We start from the raw sequence: 23,462 nt of genomic DNA on the forward strand, positions 1-23,462 counted from the left end.
AAACAGACTCATAAACTCTGCAAACCAAATTGGTGGCTCCGCAGACAAACGACAGTTGTTTTCTTGTACTACTAGCTAGACTTTCCGTCCATGAATTTTGTGTTTGTGGTATATGAATGACTGAGCTATTAAAACTGCCCTTCAGGGTTTTGATGTCCTCCAAGTAACTTGCAAAGACTAGTCATTCTTCTAGTTCTGAAACCATATTCGCCAGTTAAGAACAATATGTTGCAAATATAACATTAAACTGTTTTAAATTCCTTATACATTCAATTCTCCAAATAAGAGCCTCAACTTCCAAGTGAAGTAATGATTGACTAAATCTTGTGTTCCTCGCCCCCATTAAACCATCAAAACATGACAATCTGCTATACCACGTTGTCCCGGGAAAATTTCATGAGCTTTTCATGATCCTTCTATAAAACACCACCTACTAGGGATGGTCAGTAATGTTGCTTCATCTGCCGATCTAATTTGTTCAGCTTCATGTGTGCCTAAAACTTGTGCTTCAACTCAAAGTAATGATTCTGTTTCAGCCAATTTGAGAGTATTTCTAGGATCAACATCCAAATTGCTAAAAAACTTTGGTATTCCTTCATTTCCATATGTACCATAAAATCCATCCATAATTCTCCAAAAATAAATAATCCATGTTTGTGAAGAGAGCTTTAGTGGGGGAAATATCAAAATAAATAATTCATACCTGAACCACCAGTGGACATTAAAAAAATACATGATTTATGGATTCTTCAGGTGCTCCACAACATACGCAACTTGTATCACCTTGATACCAGTTGCCATAAGAAATGTTTCATTTTAGGTGGACATTGTACTTTCTAGCAAAAGACCTTTAGAGATAAGACCGAAAGACCATACTCTGTAAGGGTTCTTTATCTGTCTGGGTACACTTGTTCCACTTGATATCCAGATTTACCTATATATTTCTCATTATTAGTAAAGGGTCATCTGTTCCAATCTGCCATATGAGATCGACTTAACGGAATGCTTTCAGTTATCTTGCATCACGGGAATTGACCAGAGCCTGAATTGCATGTAAGTTTCTTGAAAAGTGTGGGAGAGCCTGAATTGCATGTAAGTTTCTTGAAAAGTGTGGGAAGACAAGCCTTCAACCATTGAATAAAACCTTAGATATGATCATGTAGCCTACATTACACAAACTTATAGGCCTGAGCTCTGTCATCCTTGTGGGCCTCTCTGTTTTAAGAATCAACAAATATTTGTAATGTTTAACCATGTATCCAGTTTCCTTGTGGTCAATAAATTATTGACCATATCCAAAATGTCTTTTTGTTTTTATTTATATGCCAAGAGTGTTGGAAAAAGAGAGCTGTCATTCCATCCGGACCAGATGCATTCTCTGGATGCATCGTAAACAGCGCTCGTCTCATCGTACCTCATCCTCTGTGGCAAACCTTATTAGCCTCTGATCCATCTGTGGAGTGATTTTGGCGTAATCTCATTCAAAAAGCTGTTGAATTCTGAGTGAACAGTGGTACTAAACATGTCATCAAAGTAATCTACTGCAACCTTTTCTACCTCTTTGTTCTCTATTATCCAGTTTTCATCCTCTTCATAGAGACTCACAATCCTATTTCGAGCTCAAAGTTTTTTCGTTAGAGCATAATAAAATTTAGTATTAAGATCCCCTAATGTATACCACATATTCCGACTCTTTTGTCGCTAGAACTCCTCCTCATTCTTATATGCCCTCCTGTAACTTCATGGATACTTCCAGTATATATCTTCCTGAGTTCTGCTATTATATGTTTGTACTTTTTCCAGAGCTTATTGAAGCTCACCAACTTTCTCTTTAGCATATGATGGATTATTCTTGAGTTTTTTACACCTAGAGACACTTTCTCACTTTCCAAGTACAGTATATGACACTTAGTGCTTTAGACACATTTTTTCATGTCAAAAATATTCTTATGACCCTAGACTTTATTCTTTCTCTTATTGCCTTTATGTTTTTAATATAAAAGATGTTTTCTTCTCATCACATGAATCTCTCTCCTCTTTTGTTCCACTTTATATTTTCATTTACTTTTATCTCAAAATCTAAAATGTATTAAATAAAAATAATTTTCATAATAAATTATACATAAAATTTTTTATATTTTAAGATCCATTTTCATATATTGTAAACAAAATTAAGTGTGGACGTGGACACCAAAATGTGGATAGTCGAGTTATATACTAGTTGTGGACATGGACATCTTAACACGAAAGTCGTTGTCTGATACCTTTAAGAGCTTATTTTTCACATAGTCTCTGGCAAGGAAATACCCACATAACCATGTTTCCACCGTTACTCCCACCATCACGGGCACCGCTGAGGCCACCACCACGATCAAGTGGTTCCAAGTCTCTAAAAATCTCATTTTTGGATGCTGAAGATTTACCATGTGACCACATCCAATCCAACGCAACTAGCTAGCTCTCGATCTCGGATAAGACAGCTCTGATCGAGCTCCAATGGATATGACATCTCTGATCGAGATATCATATCGAAGATCGAGAGCTAGTTGTGTTGTATTGGATGTGGTCACGATGAAGTCTCCAGCAGATCGATGTACATCGGATCGAAAGATGAGACCTTTAACGAGTTAGAACCAAAACTGGTGATGGTATCAGCGGTGCCGGTGACGGTGGGAGTAACAGTGGAAACATGGTTATTTGGGTTTCTTCTTACCGAAGACTATAGCGAAGAACAAGCTCTTAAAGGTATAAGCAAATGACCTCTGTGTTAAGGTGTCCATGTCCACAACTAGTGTATAACTCTACTATCCACGCTTTGGAATCTACGTCCACAATTAATTTTGTTTACAAGTTAACATACATATATGAAAATGGATCTTAAAAGATAGAAAATTTTATATATAATTTATTATGACAATTATTTTTATTTAATATATTTTAGATTTTGAGAAAAAAGCAGATTAAATCATGAAGTACAATAACAAAAATAATCAAAAAACTAATATTTTCCTTTCCTTAAGGGTATAGTTGTCCAAAAATCCAATGAACCCCACAAAAAAGTGTGTCACAAGTGGAAAGTGTCTATGAGTGTAAGAGAAACTCAAAATGTGTCCTAAAGAGTAATCAACTCATTATTCTTTCGCCAAAGAGCAATTTAATGGAGATAATTAATAATTTTTGATTCAAGATCAACCTTGTTCCCCTCTGTTGAATGACCCAATCTATCCCAATGGATTCCAACAAACCATCATATCCTATCCATTTTTTATCAAACCGAAATCGTCCCCACTGTCTAGGTACCTTATCCTCAAAATAAGCAACTACTGGCCGATGATCATAGCCTATCATCCCTAAATATTATGTATAAGAACATGTAAAAAGCACGTGTCAGTCCTCATTCGGTCAAGCTCGGTCCAAACGACACCAAATCACTTTTTTCTTCTTCTTATTCCTTGCCAAGACATTTAATTACCTCTAGACGGGAATTCCAAAAGTCCATTATTCCGAATCATATTTTATTGAAGGGTAGGAAAGATCATGCATGTCTCAAAGGGCCACCTTTTTTTTCATAATTTCCAGTGATTTCATTCGAATCCCCAATAATATACCACGGATCTGATCTTGCCAAACCATATCTTGTTAAACGTTTCCATACATGTTCTCTTAACTTTTTAACCTGATCTTCATAATTTCCGGATCTGTGATAATCTCGGTGACATTGATGATTTTAATATTAAATCAAACTCAATAGGAAATAAAAAATGCATCATATTATTTAAAAGGAGAATTTGTGATAAAAGATCTCAGATAGACAAGATATTTTCTAGGCTTATAAATTAAATTAGAACTTGATCTGCGCTCATGCGCGGGTGCTTAATTTAACTTGTGTTCAACGTTAACTCATAAACCATTGGTTTTATAAAAAAATCTCATGTATATTTTTTATGTTTTGTAATTGACATATGTTTTCAACCCGAAAATATTCCATTTTTTCGATTTTTGTATTTATCTTCGAAAATTTCACATTTATCCTCCGAACTTGACATTTATCTTCTCCTGCGTAACTAAACATAAACCGTTATAACGATTGGGCTTGATTTCGCATAAAATCGTAAGTGGGCTCTTTGCCACGTTTTGGGCCCTTTCGGACAATTTTCCGACTTAGGCGTTTTTACGATTTTATAAAATGAGTGCTTTTGAAACAACGTCAATTCCGAAGAACATTCAAATCACTCGTACAGCGTAGGAAATTCTAGGTGTTCAGCTAACCGTTGCTGTTTTATACGATCAATCCGAATGTTATTCGAGAAAACGAGTTCTTGCGGTTTTTAAATCGTAAAGTTTCGACGATGACTCCGATCGAGATGAAAAAGGAGCAGGTTCGATCTAATCTCAAAGGGGAGAGCTATGAGGACGGGATGAATGCAGGCTGATCGATCCAACTCATCGAACGTGCGAGTTGGACTGCACGTTCGGTCCAACTCGCTCGTTCGGCGAGTTGGACGGCTTGCTCGATCTAACTCGCCCGTTCGGCGAATTGGATGGCGTGGTCGGTAATCATGGTGCATCCGGTGGATGTTTTACTGTCTGGGATTTGTTGTCTGAGGCCTTGTGTAATCTTTCTCGAAGACTTATCATGTGAATCCTTTTCGGAATTGTTACGAACTTCGATTTAGGTTCTCACACTTCTCTTTTCTTCTGAATTTTACTTCTTCTTTTCAAAGAGGACATTTCTTCGAAAGTTTCTCATGTTGGTTTCGTCGCGACCAATTTTGACCCAACAGTAAATGCAATGGCTTAATATGTAAATAAAACGAAGTATTTTTTTTTACTATTATCCATGTTTCCAAACAGTACCAAAAGTTATTTCAGTTTTAATAATATAGATATTCTCAAAATGGTATACTTGTATATTAGTCTACATATACCAAAAGAGTGTTAGAGCGTTTTAACATGTATAAAGCAACTCCTCTAAACACCCAATGGTCGTTAGATCACTTAATATTAAAAATGATCAATTCTACCATTTGAGAAAAATGAAGAGATACTTGGTCGAAAAGATGAGCTTTTATGTATCTTTCAAATTTTACTAGAACTGATATGTCATGTGTTATTCATCTGTTGGCAAGATTCAGCTCGTCCCCTACACGTAGATATTGCAGTAGAATTAAACATGTCTTTGATATTTTCAAAGACTATTGATTTAAAATTATTTTATTTTAAAAATACAAAATGTCAAATGGTTGGTTTTGATGACGCATGATATTTATCATATTTCCATAAAGCTTTGTCACAAACATGATATATTTTTCACAATCAAAGGCACAATCATATATTTGCCTTCTCAAAAGCAGAAACTCATGGCTACTTATGTTGAGATGATTGCACTCAACAAAGAAAATATAGAATGTGTATGGATGAGGTCAATAAGCCTAAACATTTTATCAAACAGTGGGCGTAGCGTAAATATGAAACCAAATATCTTGTACGAAGATAATGCGGCATGCATTACTCAAACGAATGAAAGGTATATTGCTAATGTTGTACTGCAAATGGGCAATCATTCCGCCATTTGGTAAACATTCAAACTTAGATGTGTATCTCACTCTTAAACTCATAGCTCTACGAACTATAGTTAACGAGGATCACATTCAACCGCATTAAATTGCTAAGTGATAGCAACTGCCAACTGCTAACAATAACTAAAATAAATTTCAGTAATAATATTTTTTTTATAATTTTAGTTCATTTGAATTATCTATATAATTAAATTTTATGAAAATATGATATTCGATGATTTGTTTAATTTTTTTCCTTTTAAATCATTTGATCAAAAACATATTCATAATAAAACATATTTATCCTTTTAATGAATGTCTAAATTATTTTACTTTTTCAATTTCGTTTTGTGAATTTATGTAATATATATATATATATATATATATATATATATATATATATATAATTTGTAAAATTTTCTAGATATTTTATTTTATTTATGTTTTGGGGATAAATATTAAGAAAATAAATTTGATATTCGTTTGTATATAAAAATCTATATGTTTACCTTTTTAAAAAAAAAATATTTTATTTATTTATGTGTTTAAAATGGAAAAGATAAATTAAATAAAAAAATTAATTTAAATTTATTTGGAAAAAATAAAAAAATTGTCATTAATGGCAGTCAATATAATATTTTTAATTTATTAAATGTAATTAAATAATTAACCGTCGTGAGAATTAACGTGAGTGCAACACATACGAAAGTGATTTCTCTAATAATGGTATAGATATACTTTCAATCCCCTTTTTATTTATTTGAGGAACATTTTTATTTATTAACCTTATCCTCATTTGTGATTTACACAATTGCATTGTTTATGTGTCATCATGAATCATGAGAAGCCTCCTCACACTTTTTTTTTTAAAGCCTTCTCCTTGACTAAATCAATTACATGTAATGTCATTGCATTTTAAAACTAGATAGTGATTATACTATATATTTTTCACATTAAACGTTTCATATCTAGGAGTTTTTACTTCTTATATATATATATGTGTTTGCAGTTTTTTTTCCTTTATATGCATATTTATATATAAAGAGCATTATAACAGATTTGTTAATATCCCAGACGTAGCTACATTTCTTGGATGTACACGAAGATAATGTTATCAAAACCTCGACTTATTCTCATCTTCTCATATGTGTATCTCTGAACATAAAAGTAATCATAACATCTTTGTATTAATCTTTGTAGAAAGACACATTGTTTTTGTTAGTTGGAGTTTTTGTTCAGGACAATGTTGTAATTAAACATATATCATTTGTCTAAATATATATATATATATATAATAAACATATATATAATCTTATTATATATGACAAAACTTATAGATTCAAGTAACTAAATAGGGAATCAACCCTAGAATTTAAATAAATAGGGGACTTGATGGTTTCTTTTAATATCAAATCCAATAATATTGGTTTCCTATATTTACTTGATTCCTTTTACTAATTTTACGTTTGACCGTGATTTATGCAATAGACAAAATATAGAAAACTGATATACTCAATTGACATAATGCAATCTGGTTTCAATTAATATAGGAAAATTACTACTAATTTATACACATCTTTTATGACCAATTAAAAATTATATATGCATGAAATTGTATGAATAATTTTCCCATTAATCTTGTGATTGACTCAATTATTGTGGCCTAAACCCTATCAATTATGACTATATATATCAATTATGACTATATATATCATACCATATTTTCATCTACCGTATATTTCTATTGCCTATGTTTTATCTTATATCCATAATTTATATTATGAAAGCAAGAATTATATTGCTTATGTTTTGTTTTTATCTTAAATTCATAACTAAATTTATATAAGTTTTTGTTTACTTTTATAGATTTACTTCCACAAACTATAATTTGATTACACCTAACCAATAACACATATTTTAAAAATTGAAGCTTACCTTATATAAACATACACAATTTTGTTCAATCTTCTACATTTTTAATATCTATAGATTAAAAGTTCTCTTTTAATCTATTCACTCGTTGTGAATTACCACCTAGATGATAACTATAATACATTTGCGTCTCGAATTCTTCTTTCGAACAACAAGAACAAAAAGTCGGTCTAATCTTCGAAATAGTCCCAAAGTGATTTCTCTAAAACAAACTTTTAAGATAAAATTTTGTATTATGTTCGGCATATTTTAAAAAAAAAGTCTTTGAAAATGAGGCAAGGCAAGCACATATGGGCAAGGTGCATAACTGAAATGGAAACAGAAGAGAAAAAATAGATAGTTAAAGAGAAAAAGAGCAAAGAGGCAGAGCTGTCTCTCCCACGCCTTTAGACCAGAAAAGCTTAACACATTCATCTCCACGTGGTCCACCTCTCCTCATCATTCACCCACAGCCTAGCAATGTTATTTACAGCTCACCATGGGGCCTACTACAAGATCTCAGATTATAATATTGGGTCTTTCAGGCGTATGTGTGTTTGTTCTTTGTGGCTTCTTAGATAAAGCCCGGTTCTATCACACATCAATTGTTTTTTTTTTCTCCTTTGAAAAACGATTTTGCGACTTCTTCTGGTCTACCCATAACAATTTTTGTTCTTTGGTTTTTAGACAGTCTTATAGTGGTAGATTAGAGCGTTTTAACAATGGTGTTGGCTCAGTGAATATCAATGTTCGTGGCTCGGCTTTTATGCATCTTGGTAACCTATGTATTTTCTTATTCATCAAGCTACGTACTTCAGGTTACCTAATAATGTACGTTACTTCAGTGTAAAAAAATTGATATGTTATGGTATAACTTGTTACTCTTTCATTTCTGATTAAATGAGTCAAACAAAAAGGTTTCAGTTTAACTTTTGAGACAGACGAGGATTAATATACCCTGTTGTGATAAGAAGAAAAAATGACAGTCAGTGTTTAGATGAAGAGCATTTCTTCTCAAGCTGAAATTGTGTTAGAAATTGTTATGAACAACATACCATATCCTAATGCTAGATGGATGCTTATTCTTCAGAAGGAACTGATAACTCTTGTTCATTTTCATCACAAATTCCGTTTTAGATACAACTAAAAGAGCTTCCACTACCTTACTAAAAACCAGAGATGCTCAATAACAATGGTATAAAAATTGGTTCACTGGAGTGCTACGAACTTACTAAGGCGTCTGCCAGAATACGAGTACAATTGGTGAAAAAAGAGACTATTGTAGAATTTGCTTCAGGTGAAGAAATCACAGTATCATTGGAATACGAAAAACCACTACTTCTAACTACTCCAAAATTAAAGAGTCAAGGAGATGCACCACCAACTTAACACTTATCTTGGAGAAAGTCGACCAATTACGTTGAGGGACTCTCGGATTCTAGATGATTCTCAACTACAATTCAGCTAAAGAATCTATCGGCATGTCAAAAAGTTTGGCTCATAACCATCATAAAGACATTTCAAAAGGACATTGACAGTGAAGGAAACCTCTCAACATGAACAGATACTTGAACCTCACAAGTCCAGAAAAAGGTATGGAACTCCATAAATGACTCCTTCTCCTACCAATGATCTAGGACCCACTCCCAAGACAATGCTAGAGAATTTAGAAGCAGCCATTTGCAGGAACACTCAAGGAAAAGGTCACTCTCCTATTGACTGCAAACAACATCAGCCAACCTGGTTTGAAAAAAAAAAGAAGAAGATAATACCAGTGAAACCATGAGGTATCCCTAACATCACAATCTTTCCACCAAGAAATTTTTGAGAGAAGCCACGCAAATAAATCAACCTTGCAAATACTTACTAAGAAAGAGATCATGGGAAAATTTCACTAAATTACAATATAGTAAATAAATTCTCATGGCCCATTAAAAATTCGGCATAAAGGAAAAAAATCCTAGAAAGAGAATGCAAAAGACTCATGGCAGAAACGACTGTGAGTACCCTCGCCCATGCCATTAAATCTGGAATCCCTAAGCTCGCTTCGGCCACCAAACTTATGGAATCAAGAGAACAACCCCGCCCCCTCCTGCAGCAAAAATAAAAGAACGACCACCAAACTCAATAAACAACTTGATCGTGAAAGGTAATCAGCTCCTTGGAGAAGGATCAAGAGCAGGATAAAGGAAGAGGAAAGTTCAAACTATACACCCTTAAACTAAGAACCGCATGTCAAAAAGCATTAGTGGCAACGACATCAAGAAATAAAGTTAATTGGAACACTATTGGTAATCGCCCCAAAATATCAAGACCAAACCTTGGTACGACGGACAGACTTACAAATGGGGTGTCCTCGAGCAGACCTAAAGGACCAGGAAATGATACTTCTAGTGAGAAGAAGGAGGATTTCCAAAATTTTCAAGATCCTCTTCCTAATTAAAAAGTGTTGGCTTGGAGTTGTTGTGGTTTGGGGAATCCCACAACAGTTCACCCACTCTGGTAACTTGTTGAAGATATATATCTCGACATCGTCTTTCTCATAGAGACAGAAAACCAATGAGACAGTTCTGAAGAAACTTTTGTGATTAATTTTGAGCACAACTTACTCGGTCCGCCTCACTCACCGGTGGGGATGACTTGCAATGTTTTGTAACAAGGATCTCGATCTTCAAGTACTGGCTCAGAACAACAACTTTCTTGATGTGGTAGTCAGCTACAAGAAGAAAACCTTCAATGTCATGTTTATCTATGAGGACAATTCTTCCATCAGCTTACTGAACTAGGGAATCAGAGGACATGCGCATGGTTGTTGACATGAGATCTTAACAAAATTCTTAATAATGCTGAGAAAAATGAAGGTGATAATTGAGAAGAAGTATCATTCATTAAGTTTATATCTTTCCTATCCAAATTTTTTTTCAATCTTCGTCACACGGGCAACTCCTTATTGTGGTGTCGCATCAGGCACACTCACACAGTGCAATGTCGGCTTAATAAATCACTCTCAAAAACACTTTGGCTGAAGCTTACCCGACAGGTTACTAGTCCTATTTGGATTTTTAAGGCTCGGATTTTCGACTACACTTAACGGTTCTGGAGGATGGTGTCTTCAGGAAACATGGCTTGTTCAGATATGATAGAAGCTAAGCAAGAACAAAGAGGTCAAGAGCTTGATAGCGTCAGTACGGAAGGGAAACCTCTAATCATTGAAAGCGAGAATTACAACATGTAGGACTGCTATCTCATGGAATCGTCTACACCATGAGTACAGCAAACAAATAATCAGAAGCAAAATGGTTAAGTTTAAGGAGGAAATATATGATCAAAATTCATGCGAAAAAGAAATCCTATCCATTAATGCTCGATTGTAAAAATCCTACAAAGAGGAGAAAGGCTACTGGAGGCAACATATCTACACACTCTGGTTCTCTGTGGGAAAAAAAAATTTCACGCGGTAACGAACAACAGAAGAGAAGCCAATAAATTTCCAGTCATGGAAAACAAAGATGGAACAACATTCTTCGAAGGTAGGGGAGATTACTGGAGTTATCACAAAACATTTTCAATCTCTTTACTACAAATGGGAAAGATAGTGCAGTAACAATGAAGGAAGCAATCCAACCAATAATCTCAAGAAAGATTAGCTCTGGTCTAGATGCTATGTCGGCAATCAGAGAAATATAAGACACCTTTCTCTATCCACCCAGATAAGGCTCCGAGTCCTGATGGTTTCTTATCCATCTTCTTACGAGAAAATTGGGCTGCAGTTGGACCAAAAGTAACAGAGGAAATCCAGAAATTCTTCAGATCGGGTCTGCTATCCAAAAACATCAACCATATGCATATAATATTTATTCCGAAGACTTCAGGTTTGAAACTAGTTTCTGACTGCAGACCCATCATGCCCTGCAGTATCTAGTTAAGAACATATCTAAGATCATTTCCAAGAGAATTCAACTCATCCTCTCCAAGATAATTTGAGAAAATCAGGCGGCTTTCTTCAGGGGTTGGGCTGTTACCTATAATGAAATAACCTCAATAAGAGTAAGGATGCGGACAATGACAAAGAATGGTCTATTATAAAATTACTGATGTATGGCCACATAAATTATCAAAGGATGACCAAATAAGATTCTAATGATTAAAATAAACATGGATAAATCATTGGAATGATTTTGACATGAGGATAATCCATTGAGTTGAATGGTCGTAAGAGTGTCAAAGGTTTCATAAAATTCATGAAGCACCTAGTAACCAAAAAGTGAAATGGAAGTTTTTGAGGATGGGAAGTCAAAGTCCAAAGGAAAATAGACTTAGAAATTAGTTATGGTTGGAGTATAGGTTACATTGGTCGAGAAACTGTTTCTTAGATAGATCGGAAATGATTATGAAACGCTGGTATGGAAAGACAAGATAGCATGGGATGGAAAACAAGGTGGTGTAAGAGGTGCTTCAATTTGAAATTTAGTTTTGGAAGAAGTAATGGTACCTGAACATTTTTCGGGAAAATTTAGCGGATTTGAAACCCTCGCATTTGGCTTAGAGCGTTCTAGAATCTCGGAAAATGTATTTAAATTATGATGGTAGGAATGACCTTAGAATTATTGTAGAAGTGTTTTGGTCTGGAAAAGCAATGTCTTGGCCAAGGAAAACCATTTCCGATATAACATTTAGACAACGACACATTTGGAATTGAGCATGACTCGTTTGAACCATGTATGATGTGTTGAATGTGTTTGAAAGCTTCTGAATAATGCAGATGCCTTCTTGTTTCCTTGAAGAAGTTGGACATGTGTATCCTCTTGAATGGACCATTTCCAAGCTGTTGTTGTTTCATTCCTATTGGCTGGTTTCATAGCTGGCAATCTTTATAATATTATTTGATAAATCAATTTTCACATGTCGCACTCACTTTCATTCTCACAAAAGTCAATTACATGAATACCCTTAATGAATTAAAAATTACACTGAATTGACATTACAAGAAAAAATGTTTTCTTTCTTTTTTATTAGTAAATGTTCAATAATATTTTTAATTTAAATTTCTTTTTTATAACCATATAATTAATAAAAAGGAAATTTGTAGAGATTTTGTAAATGTAAAATGATATTTTACTTTATATTTTCCCCCAAACAATATAAATAAAAGAAAATATCTATAATTTCCAAAAATTTGAAAACAATATAAGTTAGATTTTTTATTTTCAAATAATATTTTATAGTTTTTAAATATATAAGTTTATATATATTAAACATAATTTGAAAAACATTTGAAAATTAAAATACTTGAGCTTTTTTTTTTAATAAATTTTTAGTATGATTATATATTTGATCAAATGATTAAAAAGAAAATAATTTTAAACAACATAACTGATTGTCTAATATCACATTTCTCAAATCACATACTAAATTAAGAAAAATATTACAGACTATGTTTATTAATGCAACTCGAACATTATATTTCTATTTTCTATATTTTTAAAACAATATATATCAAATTTTATTAGATTTATAAGATATATTTGAAGTCTTAGAGGATGATCAAACCAAAAGAAGCTAAGAAAATAAAATTCATTTTTAACTAAAAATTGTTGTTTAATTTGAAAAAAAAAAACAATACATGGACATCAATATAACATACCTGAACCAATCCAAATTATTATACATAAAATCACACATCTAATTAAAAGGAGAATATAATGATGCTTAATACAATATTACTTTTATAATATAAATTAAAATAACTTCAAACTTATAAAACCAACATGTAATATTTATATTCATGCATAGGAACATAATATTAAATAATTTTTTTTTATATATCATAAATATAAATCATAAAATTACTAAGTTACAATGGAAGCGAAGATTCAACAACTATTACAATTTTATTATTTTGTAAATATTTAATTCCATGCTAGGATCACCTAGTAAAACTTGTTTTGATTGGACATAATTATAGTTTGGACACCAAGCTCTCTCCTATTTGGTGGTTAAATGGTCAAGCCACCTCGTGCTTGCTACCCACGACCATAACCTCCCGCTTAGATCATTCTCCTCACCTTTACCCCCCCCCCCCCCCCCCCCCCCCCTAGTTCATTCCTCACACCAAAACCTGACCATAGGTATCCTGAGTGAATATTTGATTCTTAAGGTAAACCTTCTAGCATTAGTTTCCCTTTCAATTTAGTTTCAAATTCTTATTTCTATTTAGGTTTATATCTTGGTTCCAAATATGGGAACATTGGGAATCCGTTTGTATTAGAATTCATTCATAGAAGTTTTGAGCCGTACCAACCGCGATATAGAGGTGTAGAGTCAAAATAAGGATATTGGTGCTAAAGCCAAAACACTATATTGTCCGAGTATCGGTTATGGGTTTTGATTGTTGAGTGTGCAGTTAGCGTCTGCAAACAAAATAATTGACTGATGCATTGCTATGCTTCACATCTAGTAATATATTGATCATGATTGATGCTTGTTATATATATTGGCTTATATCGTTCCGGTATCGGCTCTGAAGGTATAACATGTTTGTGATATTGATGTTATGATGCATATACTCGTGTGATTGTGTTATATCGTATGGTCCTTGGCTCGAAGGGTTGAAATGTTTGAGCTTGATATAACGGGGGAAACCCATCAGGCCACAAACTTCCAGGTAGGAATGATATGTGAGGATCTGACACTCGGATAGAGTGTCGTGAGAGTCATTGGTCCCACCTGAGTGATGTGTCTTGTCCGGGCCGTACCAAAATTAGTTTCGGTCATGATGTGAAAATAATGTGATAGGGATATCTACCCTCGACCATATAGTTGCATAACAATGCAGTAATGATATTCTTCGGTCAGACTTTTGAGACTTTGTATCTAGGGTCGATGTGGGTGGTTATGCCTCTTCAGTTGGCTTTCTGAGACATTTTATCTATACCTGATGTTGGCGGAAATGTGTAAGGTGGGGCTAACAAATGGCAAGAGGCAGCCTAGATGATCGGTGATGATCTAACCATCTATGAAGGGTGGATGCTTGAGTTACTTGATCGCTTAGTTCTTATCTTATATAAAGCTTGAGATATTTGTTTATTAATGTTTAATGATTGATGCTTAATGCCATCGATGATGTAATGATTGGGAGTAATTACAATCAATCCATTCATCCAACCAAACCAACCATCTACTCTTCAATGCATCTTCAATTCGAGCTACATCAGATTCATCATGTATATTAGTCCTCCATGTGATAACGGAAGCAAATAACTTTTCCATTTTCTTATATAGATCTAGTGTTCTTCCTCAATGAATCTCTTTGATCATAAAGAATTTGCGATTCCATTTCTCTGAGGTGAAGGCAAGCAGATGCATATAAGGAGTAACCCAAACTTCGAGATCCGCGATTCCCCTATTGAAATAAGATTCACTGAGAAAGATTTGTTTGTTGAGGTACCAAAAACGTCTCAACCGATCCTGATGGAGAGCTTTAGATTCCACAATTACGGTCAATTCATGTTACTATCCAACACAAACATGGAATTCCCATGTGCGATATAAGTTCTATCTCTTATAACCACTTTGTTAAATCCAAGGTTCATATTCTTAATGTTGGTGTGCTGATATATTAGGGAAGTCATGGGTATTAATACCAATTTCAACGAAAAGACATAAAGCACTCAAAGCATCATGGCAATCCTATGAATTAAAAAGTCTGTAACAAATATGCAACATTTATTTACATTTTATTCTTAAAAGATGTGTGCTTTAAAAATATGGACACTGATAATGTTCTAAAGCATCTACTCTGCAAGGAATCAACTGTCTGCTTATTCGACGGGCTAGCCATGTTGTTAGATGTGAAATTGGTTGCTTCCGCTCTTGAATTTAAGGTGGTTGTTGTGACAAAAATCAATCTAAATTAGTGGGAACCTTGGAGATAAAAAAAGTGATAAATAAAGTTTGGAATATGGATATCTAATTTACTAAAATATTAATTCTAAAACAATGTGCCAACTCTTTCTTAATCAACATTCATCACTCATTTTTATATTGACCAGTTGTGTGATGCAAAAAGTAGTTACCACAAAAAGTAAGTCCTCAAACTTTGACTGTACGTAGAAATCTATATGTGTTGACTGTGTCCTCATTCTCTGTATAAAATGTTGTTAGGTTAGGGTGTGTGGCATTGGTGAAGGTTATGTCTCAAAATCAACTAAGTATTGTAGTGTTAAGAAGCTGGTGAGGCTTAACACCTATGTTTTGAATTCAGAACCACAAGTAACACATAATCTGTTGCATATGACGAGTTGTTGTTGAATTATCCGACGACGAGTCACCAATGTTTTTTCCAGCAATATTTTCGGTGGAGTTTTTGAGCGAGTTTCCGTCAAGTTCTCTGGTAAGTTTGACGCCTCCTTATTTCTAGTTTTGGAAAGTTTTGTCTAGAGAAAGTTTCCATTTACAGAAAGCTTTTATTTTATGAAAGATTCTATTTTAGGAAAACTTTTATTTTAGGAAAGTTTATATTTTAGGAAGTTGTTATTTTAGGAAGTTTCTATTTTAGGAAAATTTAAATATTAAGAAAGTCTCCATTTTGTAAACTTTATTTCCGGAACCTCTGAACCTAATTGGTAATTCTCGTGTTACATTTAACTGCATCTTTCCGTTTGTCAATTCCAGTCAGTTGCAAAGGTAATTTTTATTCTTTTCATTTCTTGTACACGGTTTAGGACTTCGAATATATATATATTTTAATTCTAATATGTCCAGTCTTTTTGAATTGTATCTGTTTGGAGTATGTGGGTTAGGTTGTTAGTGTTTGTGCTAAACTTGAAATAGGAGGTTAGAGGATTCAACATTGTTTTTTCATTTAAATACGGTAATTGTATGTGGATATTTAAGCAAGTATACCTTTTAGCTGAATTCTTCTGACTGTATGTGATCGGGCACTCATCCAAATTTAGGGTGGCATTGCACTCTCCAGATTATTGGTGGCCTGGTACTCTCCAAACTATAGGTGAACAAACACTCTCCCGGCAATTGATGGTCTTTCTCCTGATTATTGGTAGTTTGGCACTCTCCATACTATAGGTGACCGTAAAATCCTCAGAGTGTTGATGGCCTAGTAATCTTCAAACTATAGGCGATCGAGCACTCTCCCAGCTATAGGTGACCGGGTACTTTCCTGACTATTGGTGGCCAGGCACTTTCATGATCATAGGTGACAGGAAACTCTCCCGACTTTATGAGCCATCCAATGTGGGGGTGTTGGTGTGTGCGAGTATGTGATTAGAACCATGGTTTTTGTTCTTTGGGTGTTTTAGGTACGTGGCTGATTCATGTTAGATTTAAATTATATATTTAAAGTGATATATCCGAGTCTATGTATTTCGTGATTAGCATTTTATATTTTGTTGCAGTGGCGGAACCATAAAGTTTTTGTATCGGGATCAGGAAAAAAAAATTTCTTCTACTAGAGTTATAATTATTTTGTAACTATAGAAAATGGGGTTAAAACTAATATAAATCTAAAGTTTTTAAAAAGGGGTCAATTTTTTTTTTTAGTGGGGTCAATATAAATTTTACGTAAACAAAACAATTATTTTCACAAAGTAGTGGGGTTAGCTGACCCTCGTCCTTGTTAGCTACTTCCGCCCCTGCTTTGTTGAGTGACTACATGTAAGCCATCCTTCTTTTCCCTCTTTTTGCAGGTGGGAGCCGAGTAGGATATTTGATTGAACGGATGGTGTTTTTAGACGTTTTCTATTTTTGTTTTCAGACTTTTTGTTTTATGATTTCACGTATGATCATTTCAGCTATTTCAATTATTGAATTTTGGAATTATTACATTATTATAATGTGTTTTGAGTTTTGAGGTATAAATTGTTGTTAGGTGAGTCGTGAGACGGGTGTCACCACTGGAAATATTTCTGTTATTGTGATTTGAGCATTAACATTGACTTTGATAAGATGAAGAGAAATCATATATAGCTAACCGGTGGTGGTAGTCCAGTGACGCTTGAGGGAATAAACCCAATACGGCGAACCCACCCTGGTTCGAAACCCGCTGGCCACACGGATATGGCTATTGCTTTCGGCTCATTTGAATGCCCAGGAGAGGGTCTATCCGTAGGCTGTACCTCCACCCGGGGGTTAGGTCTGTGTCTTTAATAGACCCGGGTTTAACCCTTTATTTTTACAAAAAAAATATATAGCTCCGTATGTTCATTATGCTTCATTGAACAGAACATATTTAACGTGTTCCTTGAGTTTGATATACTTTCTTGCAGCTTGGTTCACGAATGTTTTTAAACCTCTACAAAATGGACCGACCCACTTTAACAGACCTACGTATTGGTTTCAATTGGAGAAGTAACTTGATGTTACAGCTTATATATAATACTTGTAATTACTATTTCACAATTACATTAAACTTTAGGAGAGAATTGTTACAGTTTTCACGTAATTCCTTACAAGCATTTACATATGGTGTAACGTCTGTACCACATTCTGTTCAAGAACTTGAGTCATGTCTTGTGAACACAACACACTAAGCGCCTAAGTTGTTGGAATAATGTAGTTGAGACATGCACATTGCATGACAAGACAGAGAGATTGAGAGAGAGAGAGAAGCAAAACATCAACGCCGTTGTCGTTCAGCAACTACATTCTTGGGCTCATTTTATATAAATAACATCTCATGAGCTTTCAGAATTTGTTTCTTAATCCGACAGTTCTACTCTTCAGTCCCTTCGGTGCCTCACAGGCGCTTATAGAGGTATGTTCATGATTCTCAGTCATCGACCTTAAGAGTCTTGAGTTTGTTAAATTGATCGTCTATTGTTTATGAAACCGGAGTCTATATATTCACCTAAGAAGCTGTATAAATTTTTATCTAACCTTTTGAGTTCCTTGATGTATAGCTTTTCGTCCATAATGTTCTCGACTATGACAAAATATGCTAATGGCATGTATCTGATCATATTAGAAATGTAGAGATGGTTTTAGTTAAATATTTCAAGCATTCTCATGAGCATATAACATATGTATACACAAATTTCATGATCATTTCGGCGTGTATGTAAATGCATTGACAAGCATACATCCTCATGATCAGTTTATATGATGTTCTGAAGATTTAGGAATAAAGAGGCGGATTAGAGATGAGGCCTAAAGCTGCTTCAGGGAAAGCCATTATAGTGCTGTGCCTCGCCAGCTTTCTTGCAGGCTCACTGTTCATGAGTCGATCTTTGAGTCGCTCATACGTGTCTGAAGAAGAGGATAAACATCTCGCAAAGCATTTGTCCAAACGTTTAGAAGTTCAAAAGGACTGCGATGAACATAAACGCGTAATAACCCCTTCTGTACTTATCCCTGCTAAACATAATCAACCACTTGCTCATGTATATATATTTACTAATAACAATTTTTTTTCTACTTCTGTTGATTAGAAACTGATAGAAAGCAAATCTAGAGACATAATAGGAGAAGTATCAAAAACCCACCAAGCAGTAAAGTAATAGTCCATTTTTTTTTTTTTTGTTAAAACATGATTAAGACAGACAATGTAACAACACTAAAAGTGTTAATAAAATGTGTAGAGCATTGGAGAGAACAATGTCAACGTTGGAGCTGGAGTTAGCAGCAGGACGTACCAGCCATAGAAACAGTGAGTTCTGGAGTGAAAAGAGCGCGAAAAACCAGAGCCTGCAGAAAGCGTTTGCAGTGATAGGAATCAACACAGCATTCAGCAGCAAGAAAAGACGTGACTCGGTGAGGCAGACATGGATGCCAACAGGAGAAAAGCTGAAGAAAATCGAGAAAGAGAAAGGGATTGTTGTAAGGTTGTGAAGTAAAGCAAGGAAAATACAATAATTATCAAAAAGCGAGTCATCTAAAGTTTGTTGTTGTTGTTGTTGTCAGGTTTGTGATAGGACACAGTGCAACCCCAGGAGGAGTACTAGACAAAGCCATAGATGAAGAAGATTCAGAGCATAAAGATTTCTTGAGACTAAAACACATTGAAGGATATCATCAGCTCTCAACAAAGACAAGACTCTACTTCTCAACAGCAGCAGCAATGTGGGACGCAGAGTTCTACGTGAAGGTAGACGACGATGTTCATGTCAACTTAGGAATGCTCGTTACAACACTAGCAAGATATCAATCAAGACCGAGGGTTTACATTGGATGCATGAAGTCCGGTCCAGTTCTTTCACAAAAGTAAGAATCTTAAATATATAAAATTGACACCTTTGGATGTCTGAAAAGTGTATGAAACCAGGGGAGTGAAGTACCACGAGCCAGAGTTTTGGAAGTTCGGAGAAGAAGGGAACAAGTACTTCAGGCATGCGACAGGGCAGATCTACGCAATCTCTAAGGACTTAGCAGCGTACATCTCTACTAACCAGTGAGTGACAATAATAAGAGTATTATTAATTCATGTTTTCTTGAGCTAGAAGTAATGGTTTGTGTGGACGTAGGGGAATACTGCACAGGTACGCGAACGAGGACGTGTCGTTAGGAGCGTGGATGCTAGGGTTAGAGGTGGAGCATGTGGACGAGAGGTCAATGTGTTGCGGGACGCCACCGGATTGTCAGTGGAAAGCGCAGGCGGGGAACGTGTGTGCTGCGTCGTTCGATTGGTCATGCAGTGGGATTTGTAAGTCGGTTGACCGGATGACACGTGTGCACCGCGCTTGCGCGGAAGGAGACACTCCTCTCTCGAATTTTCGATTCTTCATCTGAGTTGGTTGCTTTGTGGAATGAATAAGGAGACGTTGCAAAACGTAATAAAAATGATCTTTTTGTTGATGTGGAATAATTGGTTATTAGGATAAGACATGCGTAGTAAATCTATATGAAAATTATTTAAAAAATATCGTATAGAAAAATAAAATTTATATTTTGATCGAATTAATATTTTTGATTTTTACACATATTTTTTTTTTAATTTTTAATTACATAATTTGTTTACTAATGAGCTGATCTTATTTTTTAAAATATTTTAGGTCAAAAAAATTACTTATGGCATAAAAACCTAACGTTTAGGGCAACGAATCTCAAGCCTACTATTTGGTTACAATGAAACTACGTCAGTTCGATTTTATATCATGATTTAGAAATTTAAAAATTAATTATGGTTATGAAAAATTTACGTTCACGTGCCAATCTTATCTATCTTCAATATTTTTCTCATTTTTGTGTCGTTTTTTTCATTTTGGTTACTGCTCGATATAAATATTGATTTTTGAGTTTATTCTCATTTCGTTATTTTGTTTTGGCCTGAGATTTATAAAATGTTTAAGATTTAAAATTATGAAAGAGATATATGCTTAGGTTAAGATATGCGCCTTGTGCAGAATAAATATTTTATATTTATTACTTATTTTATGTTTTTTGCATATTATGAAATAATAAAATAATAATTGTATATTAAATAACTAAGAAATTAGTTACTATTATGTAATAAATTGGCGTGCATATATAAAACAAACGACCACTCTTGTTTATTTGCAATCATTTTAGGGTAAATAAATCAAAACAATCAATCTTATCGATCAAATATGATATATAATTAAATTTACATGATATTAACATAGATATATAATATATTTTTAATATAAATATTTATTAAAAGAGGTTTCTATTCATATGATTTTATGATTATTTGCATATTTGTGTAACTAAATTTTACACCAATGATTTTTTTTTCAATGTGAAATACTTAGTGGTTTCAATAATTTATGATCATTTAAAAAAAAACAATGAAGATTTAAAATATTAACTTTTCAATATATGTTCAATGCATATATCAAAATATAAGTATGTGTTTTCACATGATGTATAGTTTAATTCAAACGATATGAAATATATATATATATATATATATATATATATATATATTAACATAACCACCTATTAAAATAAAATTATTTATTTATATGATTTTATAATCATTGTATCTTATTATAGAAAAAAATTTAAACCTTGATCACAAAAGTTTATGTAAAAATTTAACAGTTTTAGTAATTTATACTCGTTTTGAAAAATTCAAAATAAACATATACAAAAAAATCTAAATTTTTATTATATGATTAATGTAATTGTGTAATTTATTTTAATAACAAAAAATTAAATAAAAATGATAGAAAGTATACAGATTGTAAGCAAATCTTTATTATTTAAAATAATTAATTGCCATATATATCTTAATTACATTAGGTAACTCCGTATGTTTTATTTAAGGTAGTAATATATAATAATTTCACTTTGATAAATGAATGATCCATAATGGATACACTATATAATATAAAATTCCCTAGCAATTTAATTTTGAACTAACAAAATTATCAATTGATTCTCAAGCCGCCACGTAAGCAAAATTAGCATTCAAATTACATGACAACTAAGGAGAACACTTTTTTAATTAGTACAAACTACATGTTATAACTTTTTTAATGTTTCTCTATAAATATATAGGGGATGACCATTGACTTTAGGGAAATTGCCACAAATACCACATTCATAATATCACATTTCATATTTCCACTAATCACTTTTACCCTTACTTTTAATGAAAAGTAAAAGACACCTATACCCCTAGGGTTAACTAATTTAGACTTAAGGTTTAGAGTTGAGGGATGGAGTAGAGTTTTTGGAATGTGAAATTTATGATTCTAATAAATATATAAATAAATTTTTATTTTTAAAAAAAATTTAAAAAATTAAAACTTAATTTTTTATTTTCAAAAATAAATATTGAAAAAATAAAATAAAATTATAAAAAAATTCGAATTTAAAAAACTATAATTCGAAAACATAAAAAAAAATTATTATTATTATTTTTTGACAACGAACAGCTATTCTATTACTCAAACTTGAGGTGGTCTGGGTAACCAAACCGGAATAGAACAACCAATAAAATAAAGTTCCCTATGAAAAGACCTAGCAGTCCTAGCTAGAGAGTCTGAAATCTGATTTTGCGTTCGGGGAACATAGGTGATCTTGATGTCCGGAAAGCATATTTGCAGAGTCTCAATCCTTTCTAATTCTGTTGCGAAGCTCGGCCATGCACCGGGCTCCTTACAATCTGTCTCAAAGCTATGACATGTCGAATGTTGAAGCATATTCTCCTTCGCCCATCGCAGTGCTTTTCCTTCTGAATGCAAGGGTGATTCACGTCGAACGTGGTTTCGTGTTCCCATAAGTTGAGCATTTCTAATGTTGTCCATCCATACCCATCCACATCCACTGAACTGATTTGTGGGTGTCTATGACCCATATATCATGCAAATATTGTTCAAGTTTAAGACTTGAGGTTCCTCAGTGTTGTGATCTTGTACAATTGACAGCACCCTCTCATTTGCATTAAACCATGCTTGACATTCACTCTCTGCATAACCAACTAACTCCAATGGATCTCTGTATATTCCCCTAAAGAGCTTGTCATTCATTTTTTATTTATTTAAATAATGATTTATTATATATATATATATATATATAAAACAAAGATATAAGAGTCTTTTGCCACTCAATGAAGAATGTATTTTTGAAAATATCCCTTTAGTGGTGGTAAAGATGAAAAGTGGTACCGTATACATATATTAATTAAGTTTTAGAAATTCAGTTTGATATCATTTTTGTTATAATATTTGGTGTATAGCAAATATGCTTCATTATGTTTCGCAAAATTTAAATGTAGTTTTAGATATAACTTTACTAAATATTATCAAAATATATTGAAGTTAAGAAAAAATAGAGATTAACTTCATTATGAATATAAAAAAATAATGTGATGTTTTGTTTGTACTTATATAAACATTATATATAAATTATTAATTTATGATTTTAGTGGGACTATATATATACATAGAATTTTCTAAAAATTATTATCTTATTATTTTATCAATTTGTGTCATATTTTTAATTGGCCCGATTCACATGACCTTTTTATTAATTTAGTGTGTTTATTAATAGACAATTCTGTCAAATAATTTT

The 23,462-nt window shown here is 33.3% G+C and overlaps 1 protein-coding gene across 1 annotated transcript; it reads left to right on the forward strand.

The window, feature by feature from the left end:
• The first annotated feature begins 18,105 nt into the window (after window positions 1-18,105).
• LOC106374876 (probable beta-1,3-galactosyltransferase 8) lies at window positions 18,106-20,276 on the forward strand. Its single transcript, XM_013814803.3, has 7 exons — window positions 18,106-18,240; window positions 18,599-18,811; window positions 18,914-18,978; window positions 19,064-19,306; window positions 19,386-19,685; window positions 19,747-19,872; window positions 19,946-20,276. The coding sequence occupies exons 2-7, from the start codon at window positions 18,626-18,628 to the stop codon at window positions 20,208-20,210; spliced, it is 1,185 nt and encodes a 394-aa protein (XP_013670257.2). The 5' UTR covers window positions 18,106-18,240; window positions 18,599-18,625; the 3' UTR covers window positions 20,211-20,276.
• Window positions 20,277-23,462: the final 3,186 nt, after the last annotated feature.

The sequence above is a fragment of the Brassica napus genome, chromosome C5, assembly GCF_020379485.1.
Source record: "Brassica napus cultivar Da-Ae chromosome C5, Da-Ae, whole genome shotgun sequence".
Taxonomy (NCBI): Eukaryota; Viridiplantae; Streptophyta; class Magnoliopsida; order Brassicales; family Brassicaceae; genus Brassica; species Brassica napus.